The sequence below is a fragment of the Lampris incognitus genome, chromosome 8 (genome assembly GCF_029633865.1).
Source record: "Lampris incognitus isolate fLamInc1 chromosome 8, fLamInc1.hap2, whole genome shotgun sequence".
Taxonomy (NCBI): domain Eukaryota; kingdom Metazoa; phylum Chordata; class Actinopteri; order Lampriformes; family Lampridae; genus Lampris; species Lampris incognitus.
Genome location: NC_079218.1, coordinates 29,256,561 through 29,273,253, shown reverse-complemented (window position 1 = coordinate 29,273,253; position 16,693 = coordinate 29,256,561). Strand labels below are relative to the sequence as shown.

The 16,693-nt window shown below is 44.4% G+C and overlaps 1 protein-coding gene across 1 annotated transcript in view; it reads left to right on the top strand.

Annotated features, from left to right (window-relative positions):
* The window catches only part of LOC130117212 (glutamate receptor 3-like), a 119,521-nt gene that overhangs the window by 86,833 nt on the left and 15,995 nt on the right, over positions 1–16,693 (top strand). Inside the window, exon 12 of the mRNA XM_056285386.1 lies at positions 6,421–6,619. Coding sequence (XP_056141361.1) covers positions 6,421–6,619 — 199 coding nt within the window. The remainder of the gene's footprint in view (positions 1–6,420; positions 6,620–16,693) is intronic.

Here is a 16,693-nt window from a genome sequence, read left to right as displayed (position 1 = left end):
TGCGGTAGCCAGTGTTAGCTTAGGCTCTGGAGGTATGGTAGGACCCGCACCCGTGGTCGCAGTTTTTCCTCTCTGGGCGCCGGTCTTATTTTTGCCAGACATTATTAAAATGTAAGGCGGCACGGTGGCACAGTGGTTAGCGTGGTCGCCTCACAGCAAGAAGGTTCTGGGTTTGAGCCCCGGGGTAGTCCAACCTTGGGGGTCATCCCGGGTCATCCTCTGTGTGGAGTTTGCATGTTCTCCCCGTGTCTGCATGGGTACCCTCTGGGTGCTCCGGTTTCCTCCCACAGTCCAAAGACATGTAGGTCAGGTGAATCGGCCATACTAAATTGTCCCTAGGTGTGTGTGTGTGTGTGTGTGGGGCCCTGTATGGCCTGGTGGCCTGTCCAGGGTGTCCCCCGCCTGCCGCCCAATGACTGCTGGGATAGGCTCCAACATCCCCACGATGCTGCGAGCAGGATAAGCGGTTTCAGAAAATGGGTGGATTAAAATGTATATTGAAGCCCGTTCCTGCAACACTGAGTACATTCGAGATAATTTACTGACGACGTGAATGGTAACTACTACTACTACTACTTCGGCTGCTCCCATTAGGGGTCACCACAGCAGATCATCCGTTTCCATTTCTTCCTGTCTTCTGCGTCTTCCTCTGTCACACCAGCCACCTGCATGTCTTCCCTCACCACATCCATAAACCTCCTCTTTGGCCTTCCTCTTCTCCTCTTCCCTGGCAGCTCCATATTCAGCATCCTTCTCCCAATATACTCAGCATCTCTCCTCCACACATGTCCAAGCCATCTCAATCTTGCCTCTCTTGCTTTGTCTCCAAACCGTCCAACCTGAGCGGTCCCTCTAATATAATCGCTCCTAATCCTGTCCTTCTTCGTTACTCCCAGTGAAAATCTTAGCATCTTCAACTCTGCCACCTCCAGCTCCGCCTCCTGTCTTTTCGTCAGTGCCACTGTCTCCAAACCATATAACATAGCTGGTCTCACAACCATCTTGTAAACTTTCCCTTTAACTCTTGCTGATACCCTTCTGTCGCAAATCACTCCTGACACACTTCTCCACCCACTCCAACCTGCCTGCACTCTCTTTTTCACCTCTCTACTGCACTCCCCGTTACTTTGGACAGTTGACCCCAAGTATTTAAACTCAAATGCCTTTGTCACCTCCACTCCTTGTGTCCTGACCATTCCACTGTCCTCTCTCTCATTCACGCATAGGTATTCCGTCTTGCTCCTACTGACTTTCATTCCTCTTCTCTCCAGTGCATACCTCCACCTCTCCAGGCTCTCCTCAACCTGCACCCTACTCTCGCTACAGATCACAATGTCATCCGCGAGCATCATCGTCCATGGAGACTCCTGCCTGATCTTGTCCGTCAACCTGTCCATCACCATTGCAAACAAGAAAGGGCTCAGAGCCGATCCTTGATGTAATCCCACCTCCACCTTGAACCCATCTGTCATTCCAACCGCACACCTCACCATTGTCACACTTCCCTCATACGTATCCTGCACCACTCCTACATACTTCTCTGCAACTCCTGACTTCCTCATACAATACCACACCTCCTCTCTCGGCACTCTGTCATAAGCTTTCTCTAAATCTACAAAGACACAATGCAACTCTTTCTGGCCTTCTCTATACTTCTCAATCAACATTCTTAAAGCAAACATCGCATCTGTGGTGCTCTTTCGTGGCATGAAACCATACTGCTGCTCGCTGATCGTCACCTCTCCTCTTAACCTAGCTTCTATTACTCTTTCCCAAATCTTCATGCTGTGGCTGATCAACTTTATACCTCTGTAGTTGTTACAGTTCTGCACATCGCCCTTGTTCTTGAAAATCGGTACCAGTATGCTTCTTCTCCACTCCTCAGGCATCCTCTCACTTTCCAGGATTGTGTTAAACAATCTAGTTAAAAACTCCACTGCCATCTCTCCTAAACATCTCCATGCCTCCACAGGTATGTCATCAGGACCAACTGCCTTTCCACTCTTCATCCTCTTCATAGCTGCCCTCACTTCCTCCTTGCTAATCCGCTGAACTTCCTGATTCACTATCCCTACATCATCCAACCTTCTCTCTCTCTCATTTTCTTCATTCATCAGCCCCTCAAACTATTCCTTCCACCTTCTTAGCACACTCTCCTCGCTTGTCAGCACATTTCCATCTCTATCCTTGATCGCCCTAACTTGCTGCACATCCTTTGCAGCTTGGTCCCTCCGTCTAGCCAATCGGTGCAAGTCCTTTTCTCCTTCCTTAGTGTCTAATCTGTCATACAACTCACCATACGCCTTTTCCTTTGCCTTTGCCACCTCTCTCTTTGCTTTACGCTGCATCTCCTTGTACTCCTGTCTGCTTTCTTCATCTCTCTTACTATCCCACTTCTTCTTTGCCAACCTTTTCCTCTGTATAATTTGCTGTACTTCCTCATTCCACCACCAAGTCTCCTTGTCTTCCTTCCTCTGTCCTGATGACACACCAAGTACCTTCCTAGCTGTCTCCCTCACTATTTCTGCAGTGGTTTTCCAGCCATCTGGCAACTCTTCACTACCACCCAGTGCCTGTCTTAACTCCTGCCTGAACTCCACACAACAGTCTTCCTTCTTCAACTTCCACCATCTGATCTTCGGCTGTGTCTTCACTCGCTTCCTCTTCTTGGTCTCCAAAGTCATCCTACAGACCACCATCCGATGCTGCCTAGCTACGTTCTCCCCTGTCACCACCTTGCAGTCTCCAATCCCTTTTAGATGGCGCCTTCTACATAAGATATAGTCCACCTGTGTGCACTTTCCTCCATTTCCATCCTTTTCGCAAAATCGACCACCATCTGTCCTTCCACATTTCTCTTCTTGACTCCATACCTTCCCATCACCTCCTCATCACCTCTGTTCCCTTCACCAACATGTCCATTGAAGTCCGCTCCAATCACCACTCTCTCCTCCTTGGGTACCCTCTCCACCATGTCGTCCAACTCACTCCAGAATTCTTCTTTTTCATCCATCTCACACCCAACTTGCGGGGCATATGCGCTGATAACATTCAGCAATAAACCTTCAATTTCCAGCTTCTTACTCATCACTCTGTCTGACACTCTCTTCACCTCCAGCACGCTCTTGACATACTCTTCCTTCAGAATTACCCCTACCCCATTACTCCTCCCATTCACACCATGGTAGAAGAGTTTGAACCCACCTCCGATACTCCTGGCCTTACTCCCCTTCCACCTGGTCTCTTGCACACACAGTATGCCTACCTTTCTTCTTTCCATCATGTCAGCCAGCTCTCTCCCTTTACCAGTCATAGTGCCAACATTCAAAGTTCCAACTCTCACCTCCACATGCCTACCCTTCCTCCTCTCTAGCTGCCTCTGGACATGCTTTCCCCCTCTCCTTCTCCTTTGCCCAACAGTGGCATAGTTTCCACCGACACCCTGCTGGTTAACAGTACCGGTGGCGGTCGTTGGTAACCCGGGCCTCGACCGATCCGGTATGTAAGTCTTATTTATGATCCGCATATTTGATTTGGCAAAGATTTTACGCCGGATGCCCTTCCTGACGCAACCCTCCCCATTTGTCCGGGCTTGGGACCGGTACTAAGGATGCACTGGCTTGTGCATCCTCAGTGGCTGGGTTAACGACGTGAATGGTAAGGATTTAAGAAATCGCTCGGGAGCTGCTCTCTGTGCATCTGCTTCTTTCGGTTGCCATACCAGAAGTCGGTTTCTGGATTTATTAACAGCGTTTTTGGTTGTATTATAAACAGGAAATATGTTTTGGTTGCGAAAGTTAGGCATGCTCAACGGATGAATTTTCCATTTGTCCAGCTGTGGATCATAACAACTGAAGATGGAGAAGTTCTTTCTGCCCACTGAACTGGTTGTATGGCTGGATTGGGCGAATGTCGCTCGCACATAGCAAGTGTCTTGTTTTATGTAGAAAGTGTGGGTACGACTTAATGGCAAACTATCATGCACACAGGTGAAATGTACATGGCTTTTGTCTTCATATGTCAAGCATGCTGATTATGCAGAGGTAAATGCCATTTGTTTTAAATCTGCCAAAAACCGAAGGAAGATATGGAGCACTCATTAAAAGCAATGAACATCAATGAAGCTACAACTATAGAGAAGAGCTCTACGAAGGCAACAGAAATCAAAGAGCCAAGTAAAGCTGAACTCGGAAGAGTTTTAAAGCTCTCTGAATCAATGCAAGGTAAAGCCCATCTGCCTTTCAGTCATTACACCTTATTCAGAGTCGTTTCTGTCAAAATCAAGAAATGTAAAATCAATCAGAGACCTTTTCGATGAAAAGTTTACTACTCTGGAGTATAATGAGCTTCCCAAGGAGTGCCACAAAGGAGCGCTAAACATCACAGACAAGGAAGAGGAAATTGTGAAAAGGGAAACAATTTCACAATCAAAGGGAAGTGTTTTTTATAAACACGGAGCTGGAAGGGTTGGTGCATCGAAGTGTTATGCAGCTTGTCATACCGACCCAGCCCAACCATCTCAAGTCACTCATCAAGACCATAAGCTTTGTCATTGTCCAAGATTTAAGCTCGGTACCCAGTCAGGATTCCACCTGTCCCACGGCTGTGCAGCTGCTCCACTCAAAAGGTGCTCGCCGCAAACACTATCATTTTTCTAAATCATTTCGGTAAGGCCATCTCGACTGATAGCAGCAAGCCATAGCCTATGTCGCTCAGTTGACAGTTCTTCGGCTTGTTCTCCTCGGTGCCTAATGATTTTTGGAACACGACAAAACTATAAGTGTTTAAATTTATCGCTATTATTATCACATTTGTAAATTAAACATAATGAAGGCATGTCTGATTACGATGACGACGATTTTGCTGCTAAAGTGCAAATCGCCCACAGCGTTCTTGTCCTCCAACATGGCCGACAATGCATTTTTGGTGACTTTTGGTCACGTGTTCGAACACATACTACACACGACCTCTTCATAGAAAGGCATATGATGGCATAATATTCAAAAAAGGCATGTCATTCTTATACAACCTGCCAGCTTTGTCAGAGGTTACCTTTTTAAAATATACATGCAATAGATGTAACTTGCAGTTATCTGATTAAGTATTTGTCAAACTGTAGGCATTTAACCCATAGGGAGGACAGGAAGAAACTGCCCTGCTAATTATTCATAGTCGCTTTCTACTGATGTTTTTTGCTCTCCAGCCCTAAATTTAATGGCACATTCACAAATATATACCACAAAAAAGAGATTTAAAAGTATCAAACGCAGAGATATTTAGGCATGCATTTTTTCCCCACAGATATAACATTTTCTCAACAGATGTTTTCTTCCACAAACATTTCCAAAGTAAAAATGTGGACATGTCTGAAACGCTTTCAATCTATTGATAAAACAAAATTATGGAGAATCGTTCATTTATTATGGACTTTGGTTTATTACTGGATAGTCTTGAACATTTTTCTGCAGATTTGCAACTGTGTTTTAATCATCTAATCATGTGCAATTTGTTATTTAAGTCAATGAATTTAGATAGTGAAGAGTTTAACTTTAAAATGACACATGGTTCAATCAGTTAAACACATATCACGTAGGCTCAGGCCTGTTTGCAGCAATGCCTGTAAATCTCTGTTTGCGAAAATACCTGTAAACACAGCTATTACACTACACATGAACAATGAAAAACTTTCATCAAGAGATTTTTTTGAGTATGTTAAAGGTGATGGAGTACAACTGACTTGCATCTGTCGGTGGTGATCCTGTTAAATCTACCTCGATTGAAACTACTATGTGGGCAACACCAAGTGATAGTATATGTGGGAGAGGCTAAGAGAGAATAGTGGTGGGAAAAATATATATTGCCAATTTTCTAACCAACATAGATTATAAAAATAATTGGAAGAAAAACCACACAAATCAAACCTTAAACATCTTACTACAGCATTTTTTTTAGATGCACTCACTCACAAACATTTTTGGGACAGGTTACCCCCCCCCCCCAACACACACACACACACACACTGGTGCAGCTAAACGTGAGAATAAAGGTCAGCTTGTGGGCGACGTAGCAAGTGATTTAGAGGTCAAGTTCATGAGGCACATCTAAAAATAAAATGATACATATATTGTGGCCCGTAGCTGTGATGATTCAGCTCTTCATATGTTTGAGGTTTTTTTTTTTTTTCTTGTTGAAAAGAGAGTTCATGCAGAGTGCTACAAAAATATGTTTCCATAAGTAAGAGATTTTCATCTCTGTCCAGTCTTCAGGCATAAGACCCCGGTGCACACAGAGGACACCGTGGAAAGACTTGCAATCCATCCATCCTCTTCCCATGTAGGTTTGAACACCCTGCTCTCATGTCTATTTGTGTGTCCTGTTTTCTACCTCCCCACCCCCTACCCCACCCACCCCCATTCTCAGGTCCCTGTCTGGACGTATCGTCGGAGGCGTGTGGTGGTTCTTCACCCTCATCATCATCTCCTCCTACACAGCCAACCTGGCCGCCTTCCTCACCGTGGAGAGGATGGTGTCTCCCATAGAGAGTGCAGAAGACCTGGCTAAGCAGACGGAGATTGCCTATGGGACTTTAGACTCAGGCTCCACTAAAGAGTTCTTTAGGGTGAGTGTTTCGTCTAGCTGTCGGCTAAACTGTTTACTGAAGTGATTCAATGGAAGTGGTTAATGTTAGCAAACCGCTCCAAGCATAGTGCGGTAGATGTTTCAGAAAGTTTTCTTGCGAGTCCTGATAAACAGCATCAGCAACAACTAATAATAACAATGAAAATAATAATACTTACAACAACAATAAGAGACTTGGGCTGCATCTGAACTCACATACTAGCATACTATTTAGTACACCAAAACAGTATACGAGCATTTTTAGTATGTCCGAAATCACAGTATGCATCAAATATTATGTGAAAAATACCAGGATGTCATACTACATACAGTAAGATTTGAGAATATGCGAACACTGGACACTACGCCGGCATGAATATCCCACAATCCATTGTGATACTTCATGACAACGACCAACAATGGTGAAGGGGCGTTACAAAACCCAACTGGCAGCCTGGCGGAGCAGTTCACATTTAAGCATTACTTCACTATGCTAAGCAGAAAGTGGCAAAACCCTTGTTAATGTTTCCATTAAAAAAAAAAAAGCTGTGGGTCACCACAACAGTAGAAGTTTGTGCATAGCGTGTTGTCATTAACCTGCAGAGAGCTGAAAGGAAGTGGCATAGCTCTATGATGAAGTAGTATGTCCGAACAGCCGTCGTACTTTTAGCTCACTTAGTAATAGTATGCTGGAAGACGGTACACATGTAGTATGTAATAAGTAGTATGTGATTTCGGCTGCAACCTCGGTCCCAAGATCAGCCCAGCACTGATAGACGATTTCTCACCTTTAGATGACAGCAAACTCACAGAAGTGCTTTAGGGTTTACAGAACTCTCTCAAGGTCAGCAAGCAATAAAAAGTAAGATAGCAGTTTTGCAAATGATTTGATCAAAGAAAACGCACAAAACCCAAGACTAATGTCTTTACACCAACCTGTTTTTCCACAGCAGAATGGTCTGCAGTGCCCCATTCGCACCTCAGGTGTAAAAACATTTGAAATGGAGCCATTAGTAAAGAAGAGGTCATTTGTTACTCTGGTGTAGGAGGGCTGCCTCTGACCATGATCATTGTCCAATGATAATGTCTGCTGAAAAGAAACTTGTTAATAAATTATCTCAAACTGCGAATAAAAACCAGTTCGGATATACGTAGGTTTATAATATCTGCTATGAGCAATAGGAATTTTCCATTTCTTTCAATTTAAAATTCACTTTTCCGCCCCTGCAAGTTTAAAAAAAGGTTCAGCATGTGAAAAACAACTAGTCCTTGCTGTAGAAGCCAAGGCACCTTGTATTGACGGATAACAAGTTTGCACCAGCTGCTGTAAGGATCTCCTGCAGGATTTTAGCCAGAATAACATCAAGAGGGTTAGAAAAGGATTTTATATGAGACATTGTAAAGCCATGTGAACAACAGATCCATGATATTCTCTGCCTTTTTATAAAAAAATAAATAAGAAAAAAGGCAAAACTTTCAAAAGGAATCTTTGATATCACAATTGGAGCAGGCCAAGATAATTCAACATGTTAATGTAAAAAATGACATATAAAGATGTAGCATTTCTTTAATATTTAGATAATATCAAATAGTAAAATGGAAGTATCAATATGTATGGAACACCAATGACTATTTATACTTCTTTGTCTTCTGATGTATGTTTCATTTATTTGTATTTTTTCCTCAGAAACAAGAAATAGAAAGCTTGAACTCTGTGTCCTATGGGCATAACATTATTTCCGGTTCAAGGTTTTGAACTGTAGGTGACACTTGGCAGATTGCTTCTAATGATATAATTGCAGCATATTCAAGCAAATGGCATTAAACCTTAAAATGTACCATCTGCAAGCTTAAGAGGCATTGTTAAAATATACAGTCAAAGTCAGTCAAAGGGTTCGTGTAGAGTTATTTCTTCCATCTTTTTTTTTTCATCCTGCGAGATTAACCACACATAAAAAGGTCACAAACTGGCCCCGCGGCACCAAGATGAGAGTAAATTACTGTTTATTTTATTGTGTTGACGGTGAATCATGGTAGTAGAAAAAGAAGGTTTTTTTTTAAATAAGCACTGGCTCCTGTCACTGCTGATGTGCTGATTCATGATTTGGTTGGCAGGCTGTGATTTGTCAAAGGTCTCTTCTGAGCAGGTGATTGACAGGTGACAGAGTGACAAATAGCCTCCCTCGCTAGCGCTGAATGGAGAGCAGCTATTCTGAGAGACAGTCGTTAAAAAACGGAGACAAAGAAGGAAAAAAACAAAAGCCTGATTAGTAGAGGCTGTAAATATCCTTTTGTAGTGATTCTTCGGAAACGTTTCAGCTCATTCAAATCATATCTGAAGGCAATTACGGAAAAAACGCTAACATTGTATGATGACTTAGGAGGAAGAGGTTGGCAAAGAAGAAGTGGGATAGTCAGAAGAGATGAAGAAGGTAGATAGGAGTATAAGGTGATGCAGCGTAAAGCAAAGAGAGAGTTGGCAAAGGAAAAGGCTTGAGAGGTTAGACACTAAGGAAGGAGAAAAGGACTTGTACCGATTGGCTAGACAGAGGGACCAAACTGGGAAGGATGTGCAACAGGTTAGGGCAATCAAGAATAGAGATGGAAATGTGCTGACAAGCGAGGAGAGTGTGCTGAGAAGGTGGAAGGAGTACTTTGAGGGGCTGATGAAGGAAGAAAATTAGAGAGAGAGAGAAGGTTAGATGATGTGGCATAGTGAATCAGGAAGTGCAGTGAATTAGCAAAGAGGAAGTGAGGGCAGCTATGAAGAGGATAAAGAGCGGAAAGACAGTTGGTCCTGATGACATATCTGTAGAGGCATGGAGATGTTTGGAGAGATGGCAGTGGGGTTTTTAACTAGATTGTTTAACACAATCTTGGAAAGTAAGAGGATGCCTGAGGAGTGGAGAAGAAGCGTACTGGTACCGATTTTCAAGACCAAGGGCAATGTGCAGAACTTTAGCAACTACAAAGGTATAAAGTTGATCAGCCACAGCATGAAGATATGGGCAAGAGTAATAGAAGCTAGGTTAAGAGGAGAGGTGATGATTAGCAAGCAACAGTATGGTTTCATGCCACGAAAGAGCACCACAGATGCGATGTTTGCTTTGAGAATGTTGATTGAGAAGTATAGAGAAGGTCAGATGGAGTTACATTGTGTCTTTGTGGATTTACAGACAGCATATGACAGGGAAGCGAGACAGGAGGTGTGGTATTATATGAGGATGTCGGGATTTGCAGAGAAGTATGTAGGAGCGGTGCAGGATATGTATGAGGGAAGTGTGACAATGGTGAGGTGTGCGGTTGGAATGACAGATGGGTTCAAGGTGGAGGTCGGATTGCATCAAGGATTGGCTCTGAGCCCTTTCTTGTTTGAAGTGGTGATGGACAGGTTGATGGACGAGATCAGGCAGGAGTCTCCGTGAACTATGATTTTTGCAGATGACATTGTGATCTGTAGCGACAGTAGGGTGCAGTTTGAGGAGAGCCTGGAGAGGTGAAGGTATGCACTGGGGAGAAGAGGAATGAAAGTCAGTAGGAGCAAGATGGAATACCAATCCATGAATGAGAGGGAGGACAGTGGAATGGTGAGGATGCAAGGAGTAGAAGTGATGAAGGCGTATGAGTTTAAATACTTGGGCTCAACTGTCCAAAGTAACGGTAGTGCAGAAGAGAGGTGAAAAAGAGAGTGCAGGCAGGGTGGAGTGGGTGGAAAAGAGTGTCAGGAGTGATTTGTGACAGAAGGGTACCAGCACGCGTTAAAGGGAAGGTTTACAAGATTCGATTCAATTCAATTCAATTCAATTTATTGTCATTAAAAACAATGTGCAGGCACGTGTTAAAAATGAAACGAGGGCTGTGGCTTCACCAAACAGTGCAAGACAGACACAGACAAACACAGCAAACACAGTATAAGACAGCGGTCGGGAACCTATGGCTCGCGAGCCATATATGGCTCTTCCGGTGACGGCATATGGCTCCCAGACAATTTTGAGTTGAAAATTATTTTTTTTTCAAAAAAATCAGTTGGGAACTGATTTTAAAATACTTGTGATATTTCTTAATAATACTGTGTCATTTTGAAGTAAACAGAAATTAGTTTTGAAGATAAATTTCACGGGTCACGGGTCACCCGTGGGTCGGGTCGGGAACCAATGGCTCACGAGCATGTCCGGGTCATTGTAAAGGTGAAGAAATCAATTTTATCAGATAGCCAACTAGTTTATCCGCTTCAACCCTTGTAACGGAAAAGATGGCGAAAAGAAAAAAAGACGATGATTACCGTGCATTCCAGGCTGCGTGGACAGAGGAATTTGCATTTGTGGAGAGAGCAGGATCTGCGGTATGTCTAATATGCAATGATAAAATTGCATCGATGAAACGGTCAAATATAAAGCGGCACTTCGATACGCACCATGCTTCATTTGCATCGAAATATCCAGCGGGGGACAGCAGGAAAAGGGCATGCGAGGAGCTACAGCGGAGAGTGCAGACGAGTCAGCAGCAACTACGTGTGTGGACCAAGCAAGGTGACGGGAATTCCGCTAGCTTTGCGGGGGCTTTGGCAATAGTAAGGAATGGAAAGTCATTCACAGATGGCGAGTATGCCAAAACATTCATGCTTGATGTGGCCAATGAACTGTTTGATGACTTCCCAAATAAAGACAGGATAATCAAACGAATAAAAGACATGCCCCTGTCAGCAAGAACTGTGCACGATCGTAGCATCATGATGGCAAATCAAGTCGAGGAAACACAAATTAAGGACATAAACGCCGGGACATACTTTTCTCTCGCGTTAGATGAGTCAACAGACGTTAGCCATCTATCTCAGTGCAGTATCATTGCCAGGTATGCTGCAGTTGACACACTGCGTGAGGAAAGCTTGGCTGTTTTGCCAATGAAAGGGACAACAAGAGGAGAGGATTTATTCATGTCTTTCATGGAGTTTGCTAAAGAAAAAAAACTACCGATGGATAAACTTATTTCTGTCTGTACTGATGGTGCACCCTGTATGTTGGGGAAGAACAAAGGATTTGTAGCGCTTCTCCGTGAACATGAAAAGAGAGCCATCCTAAGTTTTCATTGCATCCTGCACCAGGAGGCGCTTTGCGCTCAGACGTGTGGCCAGGAGCTTGGCGAGGTGATGTCTCTGGTCATTCGAGTGGTCAACTTTATTGTTGCCCGAGCTTTAAATGATCGCCAGTTTAAAGCTCTGTTAGAAGAAGTTGGGAATCATTATCCCGGTCTGCTTTTACACAGCAACGTGCGTTGGTTGTCAAGGGGGAAGGTGCTCAGCCGTTTTGCAGCTTGCCTGAGTGAAATCCGGACTTTTCTTGAAATGAAAGGCGTCAAGCATCCTGAGCTAGACAACACTGACTGGCTCCTGCAGTTTCACTATCTCGTGGACATAACTGGCCATCTGAACCAGCTCAATGTGAAAATGCAAAGTATTGGAAATACAATCTCATCCCTTCAACAAGCAGTGTTTGCATTTGAAAGCAAGCTGGAAGTCTTTCTCAGGGACATTGAAACAGGTCGTCTTCTGCACTTTGAAAGACTGCAACAATTTAGAGATGCATGCTTAGCAAGTGACTCCACTCAACATCCGGATCTCCAGCAGCTAGCTGGCTTTACGTTCAATCTCCTGCAGTCATTCAAAGCACGTTTTGGAGAATTTCGTGCGCGCACTGGTCTTTTCAAGTTCATCACTCATCCACATGAGTGTGCAGTGAACAAAATCGACCTGACATGCATCCCCGGGGTCTCTATCGGAGACTTTGAGCTGGAAGTTGCTGACCTGAAGGCATCAGACATGTGGATGAGTAAGTTCAAGTCACTTAATGGAGAGTTGGAAAGTCTTGCGCGACAGCGAGCAGAGCTGGCGAGGGAACACAAGTGGACAGAAATTAAAAATCTTCAACCTGAAGACCAGCTGATTCTTAAAACTTGGAACGAGCTTCCTGTGACATACCACACAATGCAGCGTGTGAGTATTGCCGTATTGACCATGTTTGGCTCTACATATGCATGTGAACAGTCTTTCTCGCATATGAGGAACATTAAGACCAACCTACGCTCACGTTTAACTGATGGAAGCCTCAACGCCTGCATGAAGCTCAACCTCACCACGTATGAACCAGACTACAAGGCCATCAGCGAAACCATGCAGCACCAGAAGTCGCATTAAAAGTAAGACATATTTAATTTATTATACGTTAAAAATACTATATGGCTCTCAATGAAATATATTTAGAAATATTTGGCTTTTATGGCTCTCCCAGTCAAAAAGGTTCCCGACCCCTGGTCTATAGCATGACCTGTGGTAGTGCCCTTCAGCTGCTACAAGGTCTCTACTCACAATGGCAAGGATTCTGCTGTCCCTTTTCTTTGTGGCTGCACTCCTGATCTTTGCATCAGCTCGCAGTTCTCGACACTGCACCAGTACTTCTCTCGTATTCTGTCTCTTGGAATATTTGCTGTTTTTCTGACAAAATATGCACTCTGCATCATAAGTCCTAGATGTACTTGGAGCATGTCGAGCTACTCTCTTAGATTGTTTCTCTTCAGCAGAGACACAGCTTTTCTTTTCTTTTGCAAGGAGGCCATCAAGAATTTGCTTCATAGTGAAGATACTGCGACACTTTCTGTGGTAGTAGATTGCTGGAATCTGTCCCTCAGGAATGTCTTTTGCCAGTTTCAAAACTGGTGCATGATTTCGTATCTGAGCTGCCCTGAGCAGAGTTCTCCATGAGTCGACACTTTGTAGTGAAACCAGCTTATCTGTATCATCAGAACAGTGGATAATGCACTCCACCCGTGGGTGCTTTGGTATTGGGTAAAAACTTGCTTGTTCACCAGTGGCCATATTCAGTCAGTTTTCACCTGCCACATACAAACAAATACATGTAACTTAGGTGTATGAACACTACTAAAACAAAGTTTACTTTGCTTCACCAGCGTCATATTACCATTATTTATCTTACATAGCCACAAATAGATACATTACCTAGTTGCTATGCAACAGCTGTATTTTGTCCACATGAGGCCGCTAAAATCAACACAAGATGAAAGTTCCTCGTAGCCACTTTAACTAATCATATTAACATATACATTAAAAGAACATGCTAACATTATGGGAAATTAGCTTACAATCTTCTCCAGAGTGAGACAAGAAGATAGATACCAGTTTCCTCTATATGTGTTTAGTAGAAAGCTATCTGGCTGTACGTTAGCTTAGCTTAGCACAATGAATGGAAGTACACAGTACTGGTTATCCTTGGTTGTTGGCCAACTAAGAACTGTCCCAGAGTTTAAGCTAGGCTAATCAGTACCAGGGGTGTTGAAATGCTATATTAGTAAAAATCTGGGCAAATACACAATCGTGAGAGGCACAGAAACAGGTTTCCTGAAAGAAAAATGAAATAGCTGCTCATTTGGAAAGGTTATCATGTATTATTTTACTTCTGTTAGTGTACCAAATAAAATGGCACCAGTGAAGTTGTGTCACCTTGGGTGATATCGATATCTGGTCTGACCCATGGACTAACTGGCTTTGGTCTAGTTAGTTTCTTAGTAATAATGCCCTTCTAATTTAAGGTTCACAATCACCTCACACAATGAAATAGTATGGGTATATTATACATTTCCTGAATCTTTACAGTCCTGTGAGTATTCCAGTTTTTGTGTTTTGTGTCCCTGATATTCCTAGATGCCACAGGGCTAAAAGAAAGTATATAGTTTAGGCGAACATTGCAGAAAGATGTGTGTTATTGACGGGTTGAAGAGCTCAAGTGACCTCTATATTTGTGAGAAATATCCACAACAGGGCTTGAATGAAAGCTAAGAAGGTCCCCTTTAAAATGATACCAAAGACAATATTATAGAACATTGAAAAATGTCCTGACCATGAGGCTAAACCAGGATATGCACCAGCGTCTAAAATGCAATTTACTTTAGGGGGTGGTTAACTTCATGAGCTGATAACTGTGATACAGCTGCCACTCAGGAATGGTTATCATACCAAAATATCATCTACAGACATGGATCCTTTCAAAAATTATAAGTAAGTTTTGCCACCTTGAGTGTACCGAAATAGGAAATTTTGGGCTCTGGCCCATGGACTATTAGCAATAGCCAATTTTGCTGCGTCGAGGCGCCGCGCGCGCACAAAAACTGGCGGTCCCAGAGTGGGAATGAAATGTTCTACCCCGTGTTTAGTAACCGCGGTGGAAAAGGCAGGTGTAGTCACCGATGGAAAATCTGCCAGCAAACGCTGAAAAACATCCCCTAGTGCTAAAAAGTTAGCGTGTGTTAACGGCCCGGCTCCCCCTGTCTCGCACGGAACAGTGGCGAAAGACACAGCATCAATTAAACGGCGGTTTGCAACATCAACCAGCAGACCATTAGCACACAGAAAATCCGCGCCCACAGCTGCTACTGAGCGCTGGCCCTGGAGTTTCCCTCCGCCTCAAACGTGCACGGAGGGACGCAGCGCCTCGGTTTGCCGCCGAACCGCTGGTGGAAGAAACAGAGGCCTCTCCCGCGCCGTCTCCGGGCAGTCACTCCAGCCACCACTGCCGGGTCCGCGTCCTCCGACGTCGATTGCAGAGGCTCCGATGCCACACTCTGCACAGAGAACCGTCTGGTAGCCAGCAGGACCCGATCGGCCTCCTCAGCCAAACCTCGGCAGTCACCAGCGGCCAGACACGGGGAGTTAGCCAAAGCCGCGCGCACAGGAGACAGGAGCTGGCGCAGGAAAATGCGCGGGAAAAGGAACCCACCTTCGTCTGAGCCTAGCAGCGACAGCATATTGTCCATGAGATCCACAGCCGTCCCGTCGCCCAAACCGGATAGGAAAAGGATTCAATCTGCCCTCTCTGCGGTAGATAGACTGTACCTCCGGCGACGTATCTATCGTGTTGCGGAGGGGCGCGCAACAGCTGCATGGCCCGGCGTGTGGACTGCTGGTCCAGCGCAGCGACGACCAAATAGTATGTGGAGTCGTCCGCGGAGATTCCACGCAGGTGGAACAGCGCCTCGACATGCTGGAACCACGAGGCCGGGTCGCTCTGCCAGAACTCTGGGAGTTTCACAGCCGCGGCGAGAACGGCCGGCTGTGAGAGTTGGGGCGGCGTGGCCGAAGTGGATTCACACACATCTTCTGCTCCAAACATGTTCAATTCGGGGTCACCAATGTGGCAGGAATGAGGAAAAACACAGGAGACCAAGGCGAGTTTGATGTTTATTCCTCAACTCCAAAAACCAACTGCAGCAGGAACAACCCTGCCCCGGCGAGCCCGGGAACGTAAACCACGCCCCCAGCTCACAGTCCTGCTGGGTGAGAGGCATAGCCCCTAGTGTCCGCCACAATATATCGCTATGGCCCAGTGGATAGACACTATTCCCTGGGCTTCTAAATGTTAGGGGATGGCTTTGATCACTGCACCAGTACCCACAAATGAACTTGGCATCCTGGTGATGTCCATGCTGTTAGAAGAACTGAAACCAAATTGTCCTTAAATTCTTTCTACCTGAGCTCCATGGATGCTGATGACAGTAATCGTCTCCTCTATTCAATCAAAACCATCGCAATGACAGCAAGCTCAGTTATAAATGATGATGGTGATGGTGATGAGGATAATTCAACTGTAAGTGACGCAATGAGAATATAAATTCTTGTAGTGTGAGAGCAGTTGAATAGTGATACTGGTGCAATGGAGTGTTGTAAAATAAACGGGGAGCAAACAAACTTAATCAAACAACAACAATGAAGGGATGACTTCATGGTTAGCAGGAACAGAGAGGGGATAGCTGCGACAAAATGATAATGTCACAACAACGCAAAATTCAAAGAATAACACAACAGTTAAGTACATCCGACTGTTCCTCAGCAGAATTTGGACACCAAACTTGACGCCTGCCAAACCAGAACACTGTTGCCTTTATGAGAAATACTGACTAAATTGTCAAAGTTATCAACTTATGATTTTCACACATATTAGTCTTCATTCTCATGTGAAATACACAAATCAACACCGACCTATGCTCACACCACCAACAGAGATGGTCAGTC